Below are 21,761 nucleotides of genomic sequence, written 5' to 3' on the forward strand. Positions count from 1 at the left end.
TATTTTAGGAGGATGCTGGTGAGCCAAAGAGACCATGCTTCAGCTGGGAAAAGACAGAAGTAGAGCGAACAGAGAAAAGTGAGGGAGGTTTGTGGTGGTGCCCCCTGTCTTAAGAGAAGAAGATCTCTGTTCTTGGATCCTTGGCCTCAGGGGAAAATGGGGGGGACTGTGGTCCCAAAAATGAAAAACTGAACTGTTGTTTTTTCCCCTCTTGGCAGGACATCCTTGAAAGGAAAAAAATCCTAAAAGCAGTCTGTCCATCCATGCATTGGTGGTGAGAGCACTGTGCATAGAAAGAAGAGGGTCACTATTGGCAAACTTTTTTCTCCGGGCGGTGCCATGTGTGACATGGAAGCACAGGATGTGGCAGCTGTGTTTCTTGGGGGGTCTGTGGCACAAGAGGGGCTCCTCTCTCCCTCAGTGGACTGAGAATCGATTGTCTGGAGGGTGGAAACCTGATTGGAGTCCAGGTTGTGTCTCACTGTGGTTTGTTGGAGTTGAGTAGTGGGAGGAGGAATGCTTTGGAAGGTTTTAATTTTTATTTTTGTGTGTGGTTTTTTTTCTTTCTTTTTCCTTTTATAGTAGTATAGTAGTAGTAGCTTAATAAAGTTTTTTTCTTGTTATTAAGCTTGGGCCTGCTTTGTTCTGTTCTCGATTGCATTTTCATGGGGGCACTGAGAGACTGCCTTTTCATGGGGGCACTGGCATTGTGCCAGTGTCAAACCATGACACCTCCCATTTCTTCTAAGCTAGAGACAGGTGTTCAGCATACTCAGCCCTTCATTTAGCCAGGATTTATTCAGTCTTGCACACATAAAGGGAGGATAAAAGGGACCTGTGCCCACAAAACCCCATTTTTCATTATCCGTGTTATGAGGTGATACATCCTTTCATCACCAACTTGGGACCACTGATAGCTTTTTGAATAGCTTTAAACACTTCCCCTCTCCCCCCCCCCCCATACTATTTCAAAATGTAGGTACATTTTTATTGTTGACCTCCAATAAAAAGTAATTTCTTTATAAATCCTCTTTTCCTATTTATCACTGATTCCTTGTACAGTACTGTTTGTGATGACTCATCATTCAGAGTATCTGGCACTCAGAGAAGTCACTTGTAATGAGTGCCTCCAACAAATACTGCCTTTTCTAAACAAAATTTTGTATAAATAAAGTGGGATGTCATAAGTAACAAGATAATACTGAGCAGCAGAACAATGTTATTCAGGCTTGATAAAATTGCAAATTGTGTTTCAAGACCAACAATTTGTTTTCTTTCTTTAGAATTATAACTGTCGAATCAGATTTCTCCTTTTTCTACATCCTCCCTTGCCTTGAAGGGCAAAGGTGATGTGAAGACATAAAAAATTCAACCTGACATTTCTGTAGGGCTTATACTGGAATACAGTCACACAATAAATCCATGTCCCATCTTTCAGTAACATCTCTCAAAAATGTTGGGTTGGATTTTTTGACCTCCATGTGCTACCTAGTGACTTTGGTGGTTTTTTCATTTGGACAACAAAATGAAGGGAAAACTAGATAGTTTCTAGTCCCTTTCACTTTCTGGTTTTCATGCAGAAGTGCAAGATAGACATGTATTCATTCACAAAAGCAAAACCACCACCACACCTTATTAATACTAGTTTTAGATATTTTAAATGTTTCATTCATTTAGAAGAACAACATCCTGGGGAAAGTCATCCTTATTTTGACTCTAAAATCTTTGCACAGATGTCTTGATTGAAGTGAATCACATGCTTTTTATTACATGCCCTTTTTACTTTTTTTCCTCTAAGAAAAGCTGTCTTCTTACTGCTTTTTGGATGAGAAGTAGTTAGTTACTTAATGACAGACTAATCTCTCAGCCAGATCATAGAATGGCCTGGGTTGGAAGAGACCTCAAGGATCACATAGTTTCAACACCCCTGCCATGCGCAGTGACGCCTTTCACTGACCAGATTGATTGGAGCTCCATCCAACCTGGCCTCAAACACTTGCAGGAATAGAGCATCCACAACTTCTCTGAGCAACCTGTTTCAGCACCTCAACACCCTCACGGTAAAGAGTTTTTCCTAATATCTCATGTAAACCTACTCTCATGTGTTGGTCTGGCAATTTCCAGCTGCTTCTGGATTATTCTTTTGCTTCTTGCTCTCACCTGTAGCTACCAGGTCTTACTCACTAGAGTATGCTCCATGTTTATTTGGGCTGGCCTTCCCATGACCGCCCTGGAAGGTCATAGCAAGTATCCTGTGACTACTTGGGCTAGCCAGGAGGTAACAGACTAATGGTCAAGGATACTAGAGGTGGCAGCAATCATTTATTTCACAGCAGCCTGTTTGTATGTGGGGTCTTATGAAATGGGTGTTGAATTCTGCTGTCACTGTGGAAATGATTAATAATAATCAGGTTAAAGCAATATATTGCATCATTCACAGAAGATGTGCGAGGCACTTCCTTTGAACTTCCAACACTATGTGAGCTGTTCTTCCCCTCTGGGAATGTTGTTTCAACATCTGAGGTTAAATACCTTATTTGTAAACAAGTGGAAGGGAAAAAAAATTGGGTTGTTTTGGAAAGGAAAAAGATTCTTTTCCTTTTTTGATTCATTACATGATTAGCCTGCTCTTTGCATGATTTTACATTAGCATTTAGCAGTTACATGGAAGTACAGAGAAGATGATGGAGGGGTATATTTCAGCTAGTGAATTTATTCTGTTGGCTGTCCTGAAAAGACAGGCATGTTAAAAAGCCATTGAGCTACTCTTACACAAATATAACAACATAGTTGAGAACTACAGAAAATAACTGTGTGACCCAAGGTAGGTGGGCACGATTATGATAAAAGCCAGCTATACACAACTTGTGGGTCTCACTGACTTTTCACCAGTCTTTCACAATGCATGTGCGCTGATTTCAGCTCTCATGGATCTAGACATATTCTATGATAATTTGCATAAATATTCATCCAGCAGTTGTTCTGTCCATGCAGTGTTACATTCCTCAAGACTAGAAAAGGGAAGACACAGTTGTTTGATGCAACATCTTAGCCAGAAAACATGAAATAGCATATCTATGAGGTATACAGAGGTGTATTTTTGTTGTTGGGTTTGGGGAATTTTCTGCTTCACCATGATAGGCATGACTGCTTCTGATTTTGTTTTTTCTAAAGGTTTTCTGAACTTTTTGCAGGAAAATAGTGAAGATTTTCTGAGTAAAGTGCACCCTAGAGTCAAATACCACAGCATCTTGGCTGATTTCTGTGGCAGCAGAAGCACATACTGCTGTTCCCCATTCATCACACCTTTCTTTTGAGCAGTTACCCTGAAGGGCAGTGCTTCAGCTCAGGGAGGAGAGCATGCTCAGGATATACAGAAACATGTCTCTGTAGGAAGAGTGGAAGGTGCAGGAAGGAATCCATTTACTTCTAGGCTGGGGTTAAGAAAAGTTCTGGTAAATCTTTCTCTGCCCTGCACAGGGTTTGTTGGCCCTGTGTGAAGTTAGGAGGGGACAAAAGCAATGGTGGAAGTTTCAGTCTGGGTTTGATTCTTCTGCCACACAGGAAAAAAAGTATGCTGGCCTTCAGCTCTCTCGAGACTAAGGCAGTACCAAAGTGTCTTTATCGATACAGAGGAAAGTTACCAGCCTGTCATAGCCCCAAGTGCTCCAGCAGCTTGACAGAAAGTGTGACTTTCTAGGCTCTCATAAACAGCTGCTAAAGCTTGATTTCTGGCCTTGCCTTTTATAGAACGAACATGTACCTGCTACCTCTCAACATGTATTTATGAAAGCCTTAATGCCATAGCTGCTGTTCACTGCTGTGGGTTTGTGTTTGAACTCTTCACCCCCCATTGCAGTCTCCAAGGAGTTGCAGATTCTCATCATTCCCTCTCATGAATTACTGGAACTGGAATCCCAAACAGGATTACAGTTTGAAGCACGTCATTGGTTTTCCTGGTGAAGTTGCAATTAGGACTAAGAAGAAAAGGGCTGTGTGTGATTCATGTGAAGAGTCTTACAGTAAAGAGGGGGATAGAGGAGGGATGATGTTAGATCAATTCACTTTGAGAGTCCTAAAGTGAAATTAAAACATCAATGTCTAACTTTTGTAAACTGACCAACTGGGAAAGTTGTAATTTCGGGTTAGAGTGGATTAGAGAGGAAAACAGAAACTGAACATGAGTTTCTTCTTCCTCGCCTTTTCTCTACTTGGCTTGGCTTCCTTTTGTGCCTGTGCCAGAATCAAGTATTTCTGAGAGGTAATTTCTGAAGACCTAACCTCCTACCCTGATGCTCAGGCCCTGCTGAGTGGTGCTTACATCTGAGTGGATATGTGTTTATGCACCAAAAAAAAAACCAAACAAACAAACAAACAAAAAAAAAGTAGTCAAACGCCACAACTCCTCAGTTCTGGTTTGCAGCGTAATTTGAATTTCTAGGACAAACACAGCTTCCGGGCGGCAGTGACCGGGAGAAGGGCACTGGGGGAAATACAGTTCCTCTCCCCGCCACTGCCGTGCCGTGCCGGCTGACAGTCGCTAACTGCGTGGGGTGTCCTCCCCTGCACTTTTCGCTTTGAACTTTCCCTATTTCAGCAACATATCCCTAGATGGAAAACCATACCGGGGGCAATGCTTGGACTGCTTCATGCTTTCCAGACGCGGGCCAGGTGCCGCACCGCATCCTGCTCTGCGGGGCCGCGGCAGTGCCGTGGCACGGAGGGGTTTGTTTGGCCCGGCTGCCCGGTCTCCAGGCCCCGTGTGTTTGCCCCGGCCCCGTTCGCCCTTGGAGCGGCGCGGTTGCGGTTCCCCCGCTCCCCGCTAACGTTACGGGCTCAGCGGCTTCGCGGCGACACTTCAGCGGCTCTGCCCGAGCCCAGGCTCGCACACAGGTGGAGCGGCTCCGCTCCCCGGCAGGTCCCGGCTGCCCGGCCCGGGGCCTAGGTGATGCCCGGGGGCCGCCCGGTGCAGCCGCGGGACCCGCTCTCCGACCGCCACGACCGGGGAGCGCTCCGAGAAGCGACTTCGCCCCCGCCGAGCGCTGCCGGCCGCTCCAGCGGGAGGCGGGGGCCCGGCAGCTCTGCCCCCGCGGGCCGCGGGGCGGGCCGGGCCGGCGGGCGGCACCGCGGGGCCGGGGCTGCCGCCGGCAGGGGCCCGCCGGGAGCAGCGAGGGCGGGCGGCATGGGGGCCGGGGCGCTGGCCGTACGCGTGAGTAGGGGCCGGCGGCGGGACGGGCACGGGAGCGGGGCGGCGCTGCCGGCGGAGCGGGGCCGGCGGATGGCGGCGGGATCAGCCTCCTCCTCCGCCTCCTGCCGCCCTCCGCCGGGGACCCTCGCGGGGCCGGGGCGAGGGAGGCCGGCCCGGGCCCGGCGCCTTCTGCTCATCCCGAGCGCTCTCCATCTGTTCCCTCCTTCCCTCTTCTTTTCTTTCTCCTTCCCCCCGCTCGGCAGCTGCCGCTCCTTTGGGAAAGGCGAACACTCGGAAAGGCATTCCAGACGGTTTTCTTTTAGTTCCCCCCTCCCCCCCCTTTTTTTTTTTTTAACCCAGAGAACAACTGCCCTGCCGTGTTCCTTGCGTTTAAAGTTGTTGGATGTGCTGTAAAAGTGCGTCCCTGTGGTGTATAAATAGCTTTTTTCCAAGTGTCTGGGCGGAACTTTTTGGCGGCATCGTGCAGGGATGATTAAGTTGCTTTCCCAGTCTCGGAAATCAGCAACAGTGGCATTAATACTTGGACGCGTTTTCCCTGGGTAAAGTCAGATCTTCCATTTATAAATCAACATAACACTGAACTATTTGTTTCAGAGGTGTTTTGAGGGGATGGCTTTATTTTTATTTTGGTTACATGTGTATTTTGGATAACCACATCATTTTTTTGTTCCTAGTTAGCACAGCCTCTTCAGATCCTGAGGCAAGCTCAAAAATTTCCCCTTGTTTCTGTGGACATGGCAAATGTCTGTCGGTTCTCATGTGGAATTAAATAGTGAGTTTCCCCAAGTAAATCCAACTCTGTGACTCAGGTTTTCAAATGTTGAAACAGGCTGGAAACCTGTAATGAGCAAGATTGTGAGGCTAATTAAGGCCTTAATTGGAAAAGCTCCCTAAGTATCACAGCTGCTCAGAAACTGCTCAAAGGATTTTTGCTGTCTTCTAGTCCTAGTCTAGTCTACATGATTTTTACCTTGTCATGTGTCTGCCTGGAATAAATGTTGTTTATTATTCATTTAATCCTGAGCGGGAACATGTCTTTTTAAAAGACGTGGTATTTTAATGTTAGTCAAATTTTAGTTCAAACATTGATGCATCTACTGTTCATTGTAAATATTTATAAAGAGGTCACAATAATGCAATATTGCAGTTCTGTTTCACAAATAATAAAACATACCTGTGATGTTTATATAAGCAACATCTTCTGTAAATATCACACAAGTGTTGTGTAGGACCCGGGACTGTAGAGCACACACATGCTTCAAATAACTATTTAGTGGGAAAAGCACAGCCAAGTGAGTGAACTGCCAGATCATTTTATATCTGAAAGGACAGTCATGCTTAATAGCAACATAGCAGATGTTTATATTGCTCACAGACTGCAATAAAAATATTGTGTCTCCAGTGAAGAGATTTTAAAGGCCTGTTTAAAATAAAATAAAATATCTATGCCGTGATAAAATCTGTCTTAATACAGTGAAGTGTCAAGACTTAGGCAAGAATCTGAGCACTTTTTTATGTTACTATACAGTATTCTCCATATGTACAGTTTCTACTACCAATTTGTCAATGCAACACAGTACACAGTAGGAATAAGTTTATTTTAAGCAACATGCCAGTGATGGGCTTCTTAAAGAAAGAGATTGAACTCTGTGGTAGCAGTGGTTCCCGGTTCTTGCAGTGTGATTTCAACTGTGGTGGGTGATGCTACTGTTCTGCCTTGAACTGTCTTCCGAAATGTGCAATCCTGTAGGCTGATTAGGATTTCTGCCTATTATCAGTCCTATAAATTAATCATGTATTGTTTTATTCCGCTGGGTTTTATTAACTATCCTCCCATGGTTCCTCTGTCACTGCAACTCAAACTTGTGAGAATGTTGTGCCTCCAGAAGAACCTATGGGATTAAAGATTTATTATGCAGTGGGTTTTTCTACCCCCCTTGTTATGTGTGATTAGATTACATAGTCCCTTTCTAACCTTAAAACCTCAGTAATTAAATTTCAGACTTAGCAGATACTAAACATAACAGAAAATCTTCCATAAGGTTCCATCTCACCTGACAGTGGCCAAAATGAATCCCTAGGAAACAGTATTTGGAAGAAGAGTGTAGTGTGCCTTCTCCAGAGTACTGCCCTGACAGGCATCCTGGGTGGGATTCTTTGTGTTTGTCCAGTTACTTTTATAACCCATGTGAGTTTCATGAGTTGACAGCTGCAGTCTCCTGCTTGCTTACTCCCAGTTACTTGTTATTCTAGTAACAAGCTTGTCTGCGAAAGTCTTTCTCCCTTACCTACAGACTACCTACATTCTTGTTCCTCTTCCAGTGTTTCCTTCTGTTCATTTTTACTTTCCTACTTCACAGAGGTTTTTTTCCTGTGGAATAAAATGAAGTGGGGCCAAACCCTTATGCTGGAGCATAAAAGCCAGTTTTGATGGATGTGCTTGTGTTGTGACCACACAACCTTCTGCAGTAAATGTGAATAAAGTTTTTTCTCCCCTTTGCTCCTTTAAGCAAAGCAAGTCGGCGGCGAGATTGAAGGAGGACATGAAAAAGATAGCTGTGTCTCCCCTGAACAAGCAGAGGGACACGACCTGTCCAAAGGTGTTTGGTGTGAGTCTTCTGGAGCTCCAGCAGCAGGGATTGAGCAAAAATGGAATCCCAATAGTTGTGTGGAATATAGTGGAGTACCTCACCCAGCATGGTAAGCTTAGTGGAGTCGCTTCTCCTTAGCAGCACTTTTTATGTAAGTGTAAGACTCTTCAAAGGGAAGAATGTAGGTTTTTTGTGGCACAAACCACAGACATTGCTGTATGTGGTTTGCTTCTTTTTTTATTTCTGCCTTGATGCTGAACTTACTTTTTAATATGTTTATAAAGGTGAACTACATACAGCATTAGGTAGCAGCGCACTCATTAACAAGCTGTTTAGTTTATAAATGGAATGTATTCCATTTGTGAAGGTTTGTGTCATCTTCCAGTTGCAAAACATTTATCTTTAACACTTTTTCTGTATAGAGATAGACACAGGCACACATACACACATGCCCCATCAGAGAATATTATTGGAAAGGAATACAAGTTCTTACAGACTTTCAGATATATTCCAATTATTATTAATCCCCTCAAGGAAGTAGGTGTTAAATTCTTAGCTTCTCGTTGCATTCATTTAATGGGACTTTAGTTCCTGTTGTTGAGATACATTTCCTTGCAGAAACCTAGAGCACCACTGGTGCACAGATGTCTTGTAGGACATTTGGTCAGCAATGGAAAAGGTTTTGTGGTGGTAATCTCATCTTCTAAAGAGCTGCATCTGGTTTTACCCTGAGGTTTTCTTTAACTATTCGATAATGATAATCCAACTGCAGAGGCTTAGATTCTATGACTGTATCTTGGTAGATCCTCAGAAGCTCATAGATGCAAATATGGCTTGAAAATTAGCTTGACTTAAGGTACAGTGCAAATTTGAAACATGGTTCTACTTTTACTCAGCAGCGTCTTGCTTGATCTACTTCAACCTGTATAAAAGTGGCCTGCTAGGACACTGGAAGAGAAAGAATGGAAAAAGCTTTCCATCATTTAGAGTTTAATCAAAACCAGAAACTGACAGACACTCTTGACTGGAAGTTGTGGTCTGTGCTCTGTGTTCCATAAAAAGATTGGAATCCCACACGACTATGTCCCAGATATGGACTAAACAAGCCAAGTTTTCTACTCTGAAGCAGGATTAGCTGGGCTTCTGAATGCCAAGTTGATTATCTGGCCCCGATAAAGACCATTCTTCTTCTCAAAAATGCAAGCAAGATCTAAAAGATACCCTCTCATATGGAGAGTTGTTGAAATGGGTGTCCCATGTCTGTGTTAGGCTTGTTTTGTGAATTAATGGCAAAATTAACTGTGAAGGCATTTTTAACAAAGGCTCAGACACCCAGGCTGAGCTGACTGTTGGGCAGCTATATCCTTAAACTAAGTTAGCATTAAGCTGCCTATTTCCAAATTTAGAGATGAAGCCAAATTTCCCTGTGGTGTATTTAGTAGTTTCTAATTACTGTTTTGAGGGTGTTTCAACCTCTCTTTATTTCCATAAATGAGTGAGAGAGGGGGAAGGAAGTTTGATCTGTGTGGAGGCTGTGGCCTTTGCTCACCTAGTATTGCAAAAACAAAAATCTTTATTGAGATGAGGTATTTTCTGCCCTCGAGATGGCAGTACAGCATCTTACATGAGAATGCATTTTGTTGTGAATGCAGCAATACAAACTCTAACACCAGTATCTCATATTAGTCAAGTAAAATGTTTTGAGTGGTTGTCCATTTTTTTCCCTTGCTAGAGCAGTTTGTATTCTAGTCCAATAAAGCAGATTATTTTTCTTTACAAACTCTGTTGCCTCAGATTTTATTTCTTGGATTGGAAGCATTCTGTCAGATTGCAGTTCCTTGATGTCTCGTCTGAACTGATGAAAACAATACACATTCAATCCTCTTAGTGTTACGCTTCTGAGGAACAACAAACAGGTCTATAGACACAGTATTAGAAGGGCAGAATTTCTGCAGTGAAAGTGTTGTAGAGAAAAAATCGTATACAGAAGTCAGTTTTAGGGTCTTCCCAGAAGGTTTTGAATCATAACAAATAGAAAGCCTAGAAAGTGCTGTTCAATTTAGTATGATTAGTCTGGCTTCCTCTGTTGAAGCCTCCTTTTTTGTACATCTCCTTTACTGGCCTGTAGTGATCGATACTATTTCTTTTTCATTGTGAAATACTCTGTGCTGTCCATGATACATTATTTGCTTATTGAGATTTCCTACTTACTATGGAGTTACTGCTGCACTCGGCACGTATTCAGATGTTTTTACCTCATGATGGTCACAGGTAAGAACCTGTTACCCTGGAACATAAAGCTGTAAGTAATCCAAATGTGTGAATATGGCAGTCCTGCTCAAAGTAATGGGCTACTTGCAAAAATGAGACAACTGAAGGGTTTTGTAGAGTCCTTTTCTGTTGAAATATTCCAATGGAAAGTGTCTGTCTCAGTTGATTTCTCATGGTGTGAGACAGCTCAGTGGCATTGCAGTATTTTGGGTTCTCAAAAGAGTATCCCAGACTTCAAGGTGTTGTCATTAGTATTTGTTATTTATCATAAATTACCTGACTAGAGGGGGTTTCTGGGGACAGAGTTGTATTTTTTTTATATTGTGGTGTATTAATTGCCCTCGTTTGTATTACTACATGTGTGTTATTCAAACTAGAATATCTGTTTCATCATGTCACTGGGATGTGGTGGTTCAGCTCAGTCTTAATATATAATTACAGGTATGACACAGGAAGGTCTCTTCAGAGTGAATGGCAGCATGAAAATGGTGGAGCAGCTGCGTCTGCAGTACGAGCGTGGGGAAGAGGTGGAACTCGTGAAAGATGGTGATGTGTACTCAGCAGCCAGCCTGCTGAAACTGTTTTTGAGAGAGTTGCCAGATGGAATTATCACATCTGCCTTACATCCCAGGTTCATTCAGCTTTACCAGGGTAAGTGAGAGGTAGAGTCTTCGTCCTTCAATGCATTTTCTTTCTGGGTAACTGGTTTCTTAGTTTACTTACTTTGTTCCTCATTTCCTTTGGCTTCAGCTCTTACCTGCTCCCAGACATGCAGTTCTGTTACAAGTGGCAGAAAAACGTTTCTCATGTATTTGGTAAACTCTGGACTATTTATGATTTTCTAATCCATTTATGTTGAATAGAAAGTGAAATGATCAGCTGGTTGTTTTTTTTTTTCAGGTATGCTTGTAGAAAATAATTGCAGTGTCTTTAGGACATAGATTTACTTCTCTTTGCTAGGGTGGTTTCTGACAGTTTCATTGTAATGGACACTGAGAAGTGAGAACTTTATCTGCTTTTAAGATTGGGCCAAAAGCATACACTGCCAAGGTTTCTGCTTCTCACTAAGTAATGTGATTGTCAAAAAAAACCAAAAAAAACCAACCAGTTTACAAGTAACAGCAGACTTTGTTTTATTCCCTGTCATAGCGCACAACCTGGAAGATTTCTTTTTTTCTTTTATTCACACCCCTCATCCACCTTCAAGTGGTCGATCAACCACAAGAAAGACCAGCACTTCTGCTATGGAAAGTTGAGAAATCATTTTAAAGAGAGCTATGCTAGTTTCAGTCTACTTCTCCTGTATCTGACAATCTGGTGGTGGTAGGTGGACTAAGTGGTGATTGGCCCTGTTCCGTGACCATGTGGGTCACTGACAGTTCATCTCTCTTGCTGCAGGCAGTCAGCACTTCTTGATGTTTTCCTAAGAAGCTATAAGATGAGTGGGTAAAGTTACTGGAGAATGAAGAGGAGGAACATGCTCTCTGACATGCATCCCTGGTGGAAGATGGTGTCAAGTTCTCACACCCTTGTCTTGAGGTCTCCCATTTTTCTTGCCTTCAATGAAGAGGAGGTTTAGCTATTTCCAAGAGGAGTGCCATGTGTTTTCTTTCTTCCTTTTGTTTTGTGGGCTATAGAAGGTGTTGCTGATGCACTGGAGAAGAGCTTTGTGCTTTACCTTGAGTGCAGACATTTCAGCTGTAGGTTGTATGTGGACTGTGTAAAATACCTTCCCTATTTAGTAAAGCTTGTCTGGCACACAGGAATAGGGTTCAGGAAGTGTTGTGTAGGAAGGTGCTATTGTTTTAGAAAGTCCCTTTTTTCTGGTCATTGCTGTGCTTTCTTTGGGGACTTTTAGATTTCACCAGGTCTGACTCATGAGCTGTATTTATGTTCTTTCTCATAAATCACAGCTTAAGTGTAAATTAATAATAAATAAATAAGTCACGCCTTTGCTGTTCCATATCTCTGCCCCCACAAAGATCATACTGGTGTATTGTACCAGGAACTGCTGGTGTCCTTTTTGAACAGTGCTTTTGTGGTGTATGTGGAAAGGTTCATTGGTTCTGTCTCCTACAGGAAGGGCAAAATCCCCCCAGTACTTTCTAGGGAAGTGTGGTGGGTATCGTTACTTAGCAGATTTATTCACCAAACTTTCTTGTTTCCAAATAAAGTTACTAGTATAACCTATGAACCCAGATCTGCAAAAATCCATCTAACTGTGATGTGTCTTCGTAGCTAAGTTTGCCTGTATTTCACAGTAAGATCAAGCTTAGTGCCATTAAAATTTTTATTAGGGAATAAAAAGTCTTACTTGAAAAATGCCAGTTGACTGTTGTGGCAGGGGGAAGGCCTGTGTAAAGTTTGGAGAAAACTTGAAGGGTTTTTCACACCCCAGAAAATACAGCATAAATGAATAATTATGAAAGGCACTGATGATTTTCAATCATGTTCAGATAAGCTTAAGTAGTAGGTGGGCATTTGCTTGCAGTTAAATGATCAACCAGCTGTGCAGGATTGCAGGAGTTATCTGTTCACTTATCGAAGTATGTGTAAGGGTATTGCTTGCAAAATGGTACCAGGACAGTGCATGCCTGGGTGTTCGTTTTGTAAACTGTGAAGAGAGTAGGTCAAACTGTTTCTGAGTCAACAGGTTATTAAAAAATAACTTTGAATCTGGAGCCACTTTGAGACATGTCTACAGGGAAGGCAAATACAAACTCTGTCACAATCTCTGTATTCTCCTATTGAAGCTTTGCATGGGAAATGGTTTTTTAGGATTATGTTATATTTCTTTTGGTGTATTTTTAGGGATTGTTATCAGCATTTTTTAAGCCAGCTGAGATCTTGGCCTGAGAAAAACACATAGTTACTTTACTTACTATAAAAATGGTTAGAGAGTGATTCCTCTAGCTAAAAATACCTGGACTGAAAATTGCAAATTTTACCTGTAGGTGTAACCCTTTTCAATTCCAGCTATCAAATTTGTTACCAAATCAAAGAGAAATAATCTGCCCTGTTCTGAAAGAAAGAAGCTGTCCTGTTAGTGTTCAGGAAGTCCATGCAGCTGGTTTGGCATTGTTGTCTGCAGCCTGTGCAGTGTTGTGTGAAACAGAGCTCTGCATGCTGCCCTCAAATCCTAAAGTACTTTTGTTTAAATAAATATTCAGCATAATGCCAAGACTATGCAGTTCCATAACACATCATGTAGTGTATTGTGGTGTGTCCTGGCATTCTCTCTGTGCCCTTGGAGAAGGACATTGGCAGTGGGAGATGGGAAGGGGCTCCCCCTGTAAATGATGTTGATTGGAGATGTGTGTTGCAAGCACAGGTCAGGGACACACTGACAGTGACCTAGGTGTCGGCTAGTCTCCTCACAGTACCTGACAAATAAAGGCTGCTCCTTACCAGGAGTTCTGGGGTGAAAAATGTCCATCACAATCTCTTTTGTGGCTGAGGCTTCACTGCAGAGCAGAACTGTGTGAAATGGGCTGTACTTTGAGAAGCCTCAGCCAGAAATTAGCAGGTCCCATACAGCAATCCCTGCCTGAGCTTGTTTATTCCCTCTGGCTTTTCATTCCTTATCTTCTGTATTGTGATCACTGGCTCTTAAGACATCCGTACATACTAGGAACTGTACACACAGCTCTTACCCCTTTCACAGGTCACTTGCTTTCATCAAGACAAAGTGCTACTGTACTGTAAATCTTGTTTTTGTTGCTGTTTCATTCCCTCCTCCAGTGGAGGTACAGTGAAATGTGGACTCTGTCTTCCTTTCTTACTCAACCTAATTAAGTTTAATGCCATTTTGTCACACTGGCTTCTTGACATTGCTTATTCTATGGAATTTATGTTTTTTCAGTGGGCAGCATCAAGATGTGAGTTCTATTTCACATACCTACTTCTGCTCACTGCCTGTGATGACTGGCATGGTTTTGTCTGGTGCCTTTTTCAGGGAGAGGTTTGGGAGGCAGGGAAGGGAAGGAGCAGCTCCTTCCACATCAACAGGTCAGTTTACAGAACACTTAGTAGCCAGCAGCTGTTTGAGTTACGTGAACAAGCAGAACCAAAAATATAGCTTGTGTTGGGGGACTTGAGAGGTCAAATTTCGATCTGAACAATGATTGTGAGAATGAATAGATGAGAGCTGACCTTTTATCCATTATTATAGATGGGTCATGAGATGGTTGGCTCTCGCAATTAAAGGATGAATGTTATGTGTATGCTGTGAGAAGTTTTATTGATTTTACTGTTGTCAGAGTCCGGGACATGCTTCTGGCTGCCCTGGATGTCTCGAGACCTTGGCAGGGGTCTCGGAGACCCTAGTGTGAAGTCAAAAACATTTGTGGCTTCAATTTTAGCCTGTGGAAAAAGCTGTCAATTTGGTATGAGAAATTAAAAATCACAAAGGTTTTAGTAGTGTGATATTTGAACTAACACAGGGTGGAAAAGTAGAATTTTGGGATTTTTAGAATATAATTCAGGGGGTCAAGATGGAGGAATCTGGGCATGTCCTAACCTTCTTTTCCTTCTTCTTGTCCTCGATGTCTTAGTGTAATAGTAACACTTTTCTATTAGTTTAAGGTAGAGAGTCACAATCAAACATAAGTAATAAGTATTAGTAATAAATTGTAAACATACTACGCATAATTTTAAGTATATAAGATGGGAGCCACCCAAAACTCAAGAGCAAAATACCATAGCCTCCTTACTAACCAAAGCTCAGCAAGTGAAAAAAAAAATATATATATATATAAATAAGAAAAAATAAACAACCTTAAAAATGCAATTGGACACATTCCAGTCTCCTCCTTTAGCTGCATGAGCTAAGGGAACGAAGACTCACAATGTCAAAGTCATTTCAGAGAAAAGCAGACCTCAACAATTGTGATTTGTTTTTTGGATGTCCTCTGTTCTCCCCATAATCCCCTTTCCCCTCCAGCTTGTGTAGTTGCCACTGGACAGCCTTGGTAGCTGGGACATGTGGAAGGAGGGTGTGTACCTGTGCCCCTTGCATAGGGCAGCTGGGAGGAGGGCAGGCTGGTTACTAGGAGGTGCAGCATGACAGCACCTGACCCCCATCAAGGTGCAAGAAAGCAGTGTGAACCAATGCACAGGGAAGAAGAGTTGACTGGCAGACTTTGGGAGGGGCTAGGGTTACCTTTTGCACCCCCCAGGGGTATAAAAGGCAGAGCACCTGTTTTGTGGGTGAGCATACGGAGTTGTAGTCCTATGCTCCCAGGGCTGTAATTTTTCCTGACTCAATCCTTTGTTGTATTGTGTTAAGGTTTAATAAACCTGGGAAATTTTTAAAAAGGGGCATAGTTTCTCACACCATGGTAACTGCAGCAGTGCACAAAATCCGGTTCATTGGATAGCTGTGATTCTCCAGGCTCTTGTGGCATGATTTTAACCTTTTCCTTTGGCTTTTATGGTCATTTTAGTGTTATCAGAGCTGTTTCCAAGCTAGAGAAATAACTTCTCTTTTCCATATGATGATGACGTTCATCACTCAGTAAAAAATCTTGGAACTGGATTTTTATGCAGATGACACTCACCAGAGTTGCAAAAGAAGTGTGCTCTTCCTCCAGTATGTTGGAAAGAAGGATACATACAGCACTGCAAAATGCTGTAATGACAGAGAGTGAGGTGTCTCAAGCTGGATTGTGATGACAGCCTTCTTATGAGCAGGGCTTATTTCTGCTCCGGAAGGCAACAAGGCATGATTTTTCCCCTCTGGGGCAGCATCATGCCTGAAGGATGGTGTCTGAAGCAGATTGTTTCTTGGCAGAGAAACTGGAGTCCCACTTCACATAGATTGCAGAGGTGGAAAGAAATGCTTTAATTCCTCCTGCAGCCCAGTGGGTTCCATGCTACTGCAATGCACAACCTGCTGCCTCTGTGCCAAAGATCAGTTTCCCAGGGCACATTGAGAACTGCTAACAGATGCAAGCTTTTCTGTCTAACCCTCCAGTCTGGTAGCATGCAAGGCAGCTGGAAGCTATGCAGTGGTAGCATGACACTGAGCAGTTGCCTTTCTTCCTCACCTCACAGCACAGATAATTGGCTAGGGCACTGTGATAATGTGGCTTCAGTGCTTCTGGACTGGAGTAGTTTGGGGTCCGACCATTTGAGATTTGAGCAAGACAATTATGCACACCTGTTTGCATTAATTCTATGTATTTAGTGAAGTTCAGGCAGCATGGAGTAACATGAACAGAGATGAACTGGGGAATTAAATTGTGTATCTAGTATGTCAGAGACACTCAATATGTTCAGAAATAGCATGAACTATTGGAAAATATGTCCCTCTTGTTGTGAGCTGTGGGTGTATACTGAAATTAAGTTAGACTGAAAACTCCCTTACAAGTGTGTCTGTACCTTCTACAATGTTGAGACTCCTGTTTCTAGTTAATTAACACATTTGGAGATACTGCCTGTCCTTTTCACTTGTCTCCTTGACTCAGTTCCTCACTAATGAGTCCCAGTTCAGCTTTGAGGTGCCAGCTGCCCTTGCTGGCTTCCTTGATCTTCTGTGTTCTGTGTCCTCAGGCTGCTGAGCCTAGACATGGCCTGAGGCTGCTGGTTTTGTTCCCTTCCTCTGCCCAATCCATTCTATTTCATTCTTGGTTTCAAGCCCTGGCTGACTGCACATCTAGCTAGGCTTCTCTTGCAGGCCTTGCCTGAGATGCTGTCTATTGCACATGGCTTTTGGAAGGCTTTCAAACTAAAAAGTTGCATGTCTTTGTCTGCATTGAGAGTACCTTCTCTTAGGCTTCATTCTTATTTTTCTCTCTTTCTCCTAGACAAAATTTTCAAAATAACTGAATATGCTGTGCTTGAAAATCATGAATAGCATAAACCACTCTGGTGCTCTGATGTTTTTCTGATAGTCACTACCAGCTCAGTAACCCATAGTGACTGACTTTGAAACAAACTGAAAAGGAGGAGGAATGCTCTAAAGAATGGGTTGTTGTTATGACTCAAGACTGTTTTTGCTCTCTAAGTTGAAATGCTTTTATATTTTAAGAAATACAGTCATAGATAGCAGTAGTAGACTTGTCCTGAAAACTTTACAAAGTGCATGGAATACTGTGTATGCATGTCACTGTCTAGATTCACCACAAATTATTAAAGCAATTTTTAAAAATAAAGCTGAAATCCATGAAATGTCATCAGCAGAAGAATCAACAAATTCATTTTAATTTTTGGATTCTTTTGGAAGAAAAGCTTGAGTTCCTTCCCTTGTCTTTTTACTGGAGACGGAGGACAGAGAGCAAAGTCCTATTTTCTTTCTTAGATTTCACAAAGAAGGAACTTGATGGCTCAATAAATGGGATTTGCTGCCTTGTGCTACTCAGTATCTCTATGTCCTTCAATTAGGGTAATTTCTCATGATCTTGTGATCTTGTCTCTGTTCTTGAAAGTACAGAAATGAATAAAGGTTTGGCTGTGGCCAGCAATAACATTTTTGATGTTGATTCATACCCCATGAAATATCATGGTTAATGAACAGGGACATCCTACCCAGAAAATACTCCTAAGGCCATGGGGCCAATAGATTTGTTTGTTGTTAGAGTGCAAACCTGTGTTCAAAATGTTTATGGTAGTTATTAGCATCTTCCTAGTTTGGAAGAGATGGAAATTCCTCCAGTAAATGAAAAAGTACCCATCAGTCTAAAGTCCCAGTGGGAGACTCAGAGTGGCAATTAATTATCAAGGGCATTCCCTAATTAGATAACAGGGTGGTGGTGATGGAAGAGGTACATTTTTTCTGGGAGATGGCTTTGGCTTTCCTTATCATAACTGCAAGCAATTTCTAGTAGAAAACACTGTGCTAGTTGCTTTGTTATCTAAAGAAAAGTATGTTAGGAGTATATTTTGGCTACGTGGAAATTAGTTGTGTTTTGTTTTCTTGCAAGATTTATAAAAAGATAATTAGTCATCAGGTCAGAGACTGTACAGTCCACTTTGATCAGTGCAATTACAAATGCACTGAAATTCCTTATTTTTATTCTCTTTAATACAGCCTTCAGAAGCCTACTGAAATTTTGCTGCAATAATAGATCAGATTTCTTGCTGTTGCCAAGCTGATTGCTAGTAGCAAAGTCATGATGATTTTTTCCTCTCTGTAACTGTAAAAAAGGTTGTGATAAGCAAGCAAATAAGATTTTTTTTTCCTCATCTGCTTCATGCATATTTGATATTTGACTTTTCTGAAGCAGCTAATTCTGAAGGAGAAAAGGATAGAGTTAACCAGTTGGTTAAAATGTTTGGCCCTGTAATTTGTTTGGTATTTTAAACTTTGGCCTGCTGTGATGAAAGAATTCATAGTAAGTCTGTGGTACCAAAACAGACATATAAAAGTAAATTCACCGTGCATATAAAACTTAAAAAGGTTTTCTTGCCATGTACAGTATTAGGCATGTCAGGAAAGGCAGGAATCCTAAGCCTGGAAGCAGGTGAAGTCCTTCAAGTTTCAGTTGTATGAAGTGGCGAATAAGTATATAAAAAGCCTCATTTGTTTGCTATTTATTTGCAGGATAAATCCTTTTTAATAGCCACAAGAAATATCTGATTGTAAAACAGAAATAATATTGCAGCTAGCCACTTTTCAAAGCACTCTTCTGAAACACTGTTCCGCTCAGCCTTGGAATATTTCTAGGAAATGAAAGATGAAAACAAAGACAAGACTTCTTAAGTGTTTATACATACATGAAACGGTGTTCAAAGATTTTTATGTTCCCCTCCTTTTTGTCTCTCTAAAAAACGTGAAATAAATGTAAAATGTTCTTTTTTTTCTTGCAACACAAGCCATGGGATATCTTCCTGCCACTGTTCTCTGCATGCTGGTAGCAGGGCATACAGCAGAGCAGCACCAGCAACCCATAAGGCTGATAAATAAGGAAAAAAAGTACTAGAAATGCACAGATGGCCTCATGCTAATGGACACTGTTTATAATTAGATCAGTGTGGAAAGCGTTCAGGGCATTAGGTCTTCTGTCTGAAAATGATGTTGCAGAGTCTTTGGAGTTTTCATGCATAAGGGGATGTTTCAGTAACTTTTCACTTTTGTGGAGAGTCAAAATTAATATTTGCAAGGACTAATGCATCCTGTTATGATATAAAGGGAAAACAATGCTGGCTTGTTTTCAAAACTTTGCTTCTATTGCAATGTAAATCCAAGATTTTGGGGATACAAATCACTCTTTGGAAGGTGTTTTTGGGACGGAGCAGAGGAGCAAAAAATTTTGCACGTGAATTCAATTCCAGCAGCGGGACACAATTAAATAGAAGCTGTGTGTGAGGCCAAGCTTGTGTTTATCACCTGGGTCTGTTTAAACACAGCATCTGTGAAGTTCATGCAATTTTTACTTTAATACTTGGATGTAACTCAGTTCAATATGAACAACTTTTATCCATACCTAATTACTAGAAGATTGTACAGTATAACAAGGCTACTGTCTAACATGAGGCCACGTTTTGACTTGCTTTGGAGTGTGGCAGTGCCCAGAATGGTCTGTTTCCCATAAGGAAGACTCCTTCCTGAATATGCAGCAGAGTTGTCACCCACAGAAGGTATTTTAGTGCTGTTATAACACTGTGCATTTCAGGAGACCCTTTGTTTTACCATTGTTGCTTTCTTACTTTTGAAAGTTTTCATGGGAAGGGAAACTAATAGTTTGAGAAGGATTTGGGCAGTAGGGACAACATCCAGAAGGAGCATGGAATCTGCAGATCTGGTAGAGAAGGAGTTAAAGCAGATTTAGCTGTGCCAGGTGGGGATAAACATGCTTTAAAGCTCTCAGCTGACTGTTAGTAACTGCTCAATCTGCTCGGGAAAAAGGTTACAGGGTTACAGCTAAAGGTAAGAATGAAATGGCACCCTTGGTGGCCAGGATGAACCTCAGGACAAACATGCACATTCCCTTAGGAAAACTGAGGAGCTGTAGTTTCTGAGCACAAGCAGGAGTAAATTTAGCTCTCACTGCTTACTCACCCATGTAATTAAGTTGGCAGCAATGAAGAAAACCATATACATATGTTTTTTCTTCTCTTCTTTTTCCTAGACTCTAGAAACGACATGCAGAAGGAAAGTTACTTGAAAGAACTCCTTAAAGAACTGCCTGATGCTCATTACTGCTTACTGAAGTACCTGTGCCAGTTCCTTATAAAGGTTGCTGAACATCACGTAGAGAACAGAATGAATCTTTGCAATCTTGCCACTATATTTGGACCAAACTGCTTTCAGTAAGTTGGGCTTTTTACTATGCCCTGTTTGCTGGCAGGTGACCGGAAATGTAGATGTCAGAAATCTTTGTCAGAGTGAACAAATGGAGGCAGTGGCTGGGACTCTGTGTTAAACTTCAGTGCTAAAGCTATTTTTGAGCCAAATGGAAGTAGAGTTGCTCTCCCATTTCCTCTTGCTGATTGCTATACTGTTTATCAGTTTTGTATTGTTGCTTTGGTAGTAGAGCAGAAGTATAGCAGTGAAAGGCCTTCAGACTCCATCAGTGCAAGGAGGCTTGTACTCATACAGTTTTCTTCCTTTGCTATCAGTTGATATGAGTGCTTATCTCCAGAAGCCTTTGACAAATGATCTTTGGTGGAAAAGGACTCTAATGCAGCACCGAGGTGCTATATAATTTCTAGAGATGGATGCTGCATACTGTCTGCATTTTTGACCTTGTGATCTGGTGTCTGCCCTCCGATGCAAATGATTGTGGTCTCTCTGTCCTTCTAGTGTATTCAGAAACTGCTCTGGAGCTTGTGGAGATCCACTGGTCTCATAGAACTCCTTAATGGGGTCAATAGCTTTACTGGGTTCTTTCTCTGGGTGCAGTTCCTGGGTTCTTGTGCTGAAGACATGTATGTGCTGGTGGAGCTTGCAGCAGTAGCCAGAACAGTTATTTCCAGGTGCAAGAGCACTCTTGAATGAGAAGGTTTCTGTTGAGTCACTGCAGTGATGCAGGGCAGCGTTAGCACCTTCACCTCTGCAATGAGCCTGGCATCCAAGGTCTTTGACATGAGAGACACCTAAGCAGTTCAGCTCAGTCATCAGTTGTGAAATCACCAAGAAGAGACAAGTGAGTTCCTTGTATCAATGTTGCATTTGTATTGATCTTTGTAAAACGTCACTCTGGACTAACACTGAGTTGTCTAGTAAAACTTAGTCTTGTGAAGCAATTAATTTAATCTATTCCCCTGAATTTCCTCTTGGAAAGACACAGATTTCTTTAAAGAGAGAAAATAGAAATTAGGTTTCTGTAATATGTTGAGACAGTTCCTTGTACCTAGGCTAGATGTTTCCTGCTGTCTTTTTAAGGAGCATATATTTTTCCATTGATTAGGGAGAGAACATGGAGGAGTGAGACACTTAAACTAAAGCTTGTCCTAGCGACTACACAGCTGCCTTATCTTAAGATGTTGCTGGTGGATGATGAAGGTGAATTTCAGGATTAAACATTTGCTCTGTTAGTACAAAAAGATAACGTATATTTTAAACATAATTGTTTTCCTCTCTGAAACAAAAAATGCTCAAAAGATGAGAATTACTGTAAGCACACTACTGTGAATTTCTGACAAGGAAAAGCAAAACAATTTTTTAAACTTGCATTCATATGGGTAGTTTGGGAATTCCTGTCTAAACGTATTAGCAGAGTTCAGAACAAAGAAAGTAATTAGAAGAA

General features: G+C 41.9%; 1 protein-coding gene across 8 annotated transcripts in view; it reads left to right on the forward strand.

Annotated features, from left to right (window-relative positions):
* The first annotated feature begins 4,933 nt into the window (after positions 1–4,933).
* Positions 4,934–21,761, forward strand: part of FAM13A (family with sequence similarity 13 member A) — a 120,111-nt gene continuing 103,283 nt past the window's right edge. For all 8 annotated transcript variants that reach the window (XM_072927726.1, XM_072927728.1, XM_041715507.2 and 5 more), the window contains exons 1-4: positions 4,934–5,209; positions 7,720–7,909; positions 10,513–10,722; positions 20,142–20,322. In XM_072927726.1, the coding sequence (XP_072783827.1) occupies positions 4,949–5,209; positions 7,720–7,909; positions 10,513–10,722; positions 20,142–20,322 (842 nt within the window). In that variant the 5' untranslated portion in view covers positions 4,934–4,948. The remainder of the gene's footprint in view (positions 5,210–7,719; positions 7,910–10,512; positions 10,723–20,141; positions 20,323–21,761) is intronic.

Source organism: Taeniopygia guttata, chromosome 4, assembly GCF_048771995.1.
Source record: "Taeniopygia guttata chromosome 4, bTaeGut7.mat, whole genome shotgun sequence".
Taxonomy (NCBI): Eukaryota; Metazoa; Chordata; class Aves; order Passeriformes; family Estrildidae; genus Taeniopygia; species Taeniopygia guttata.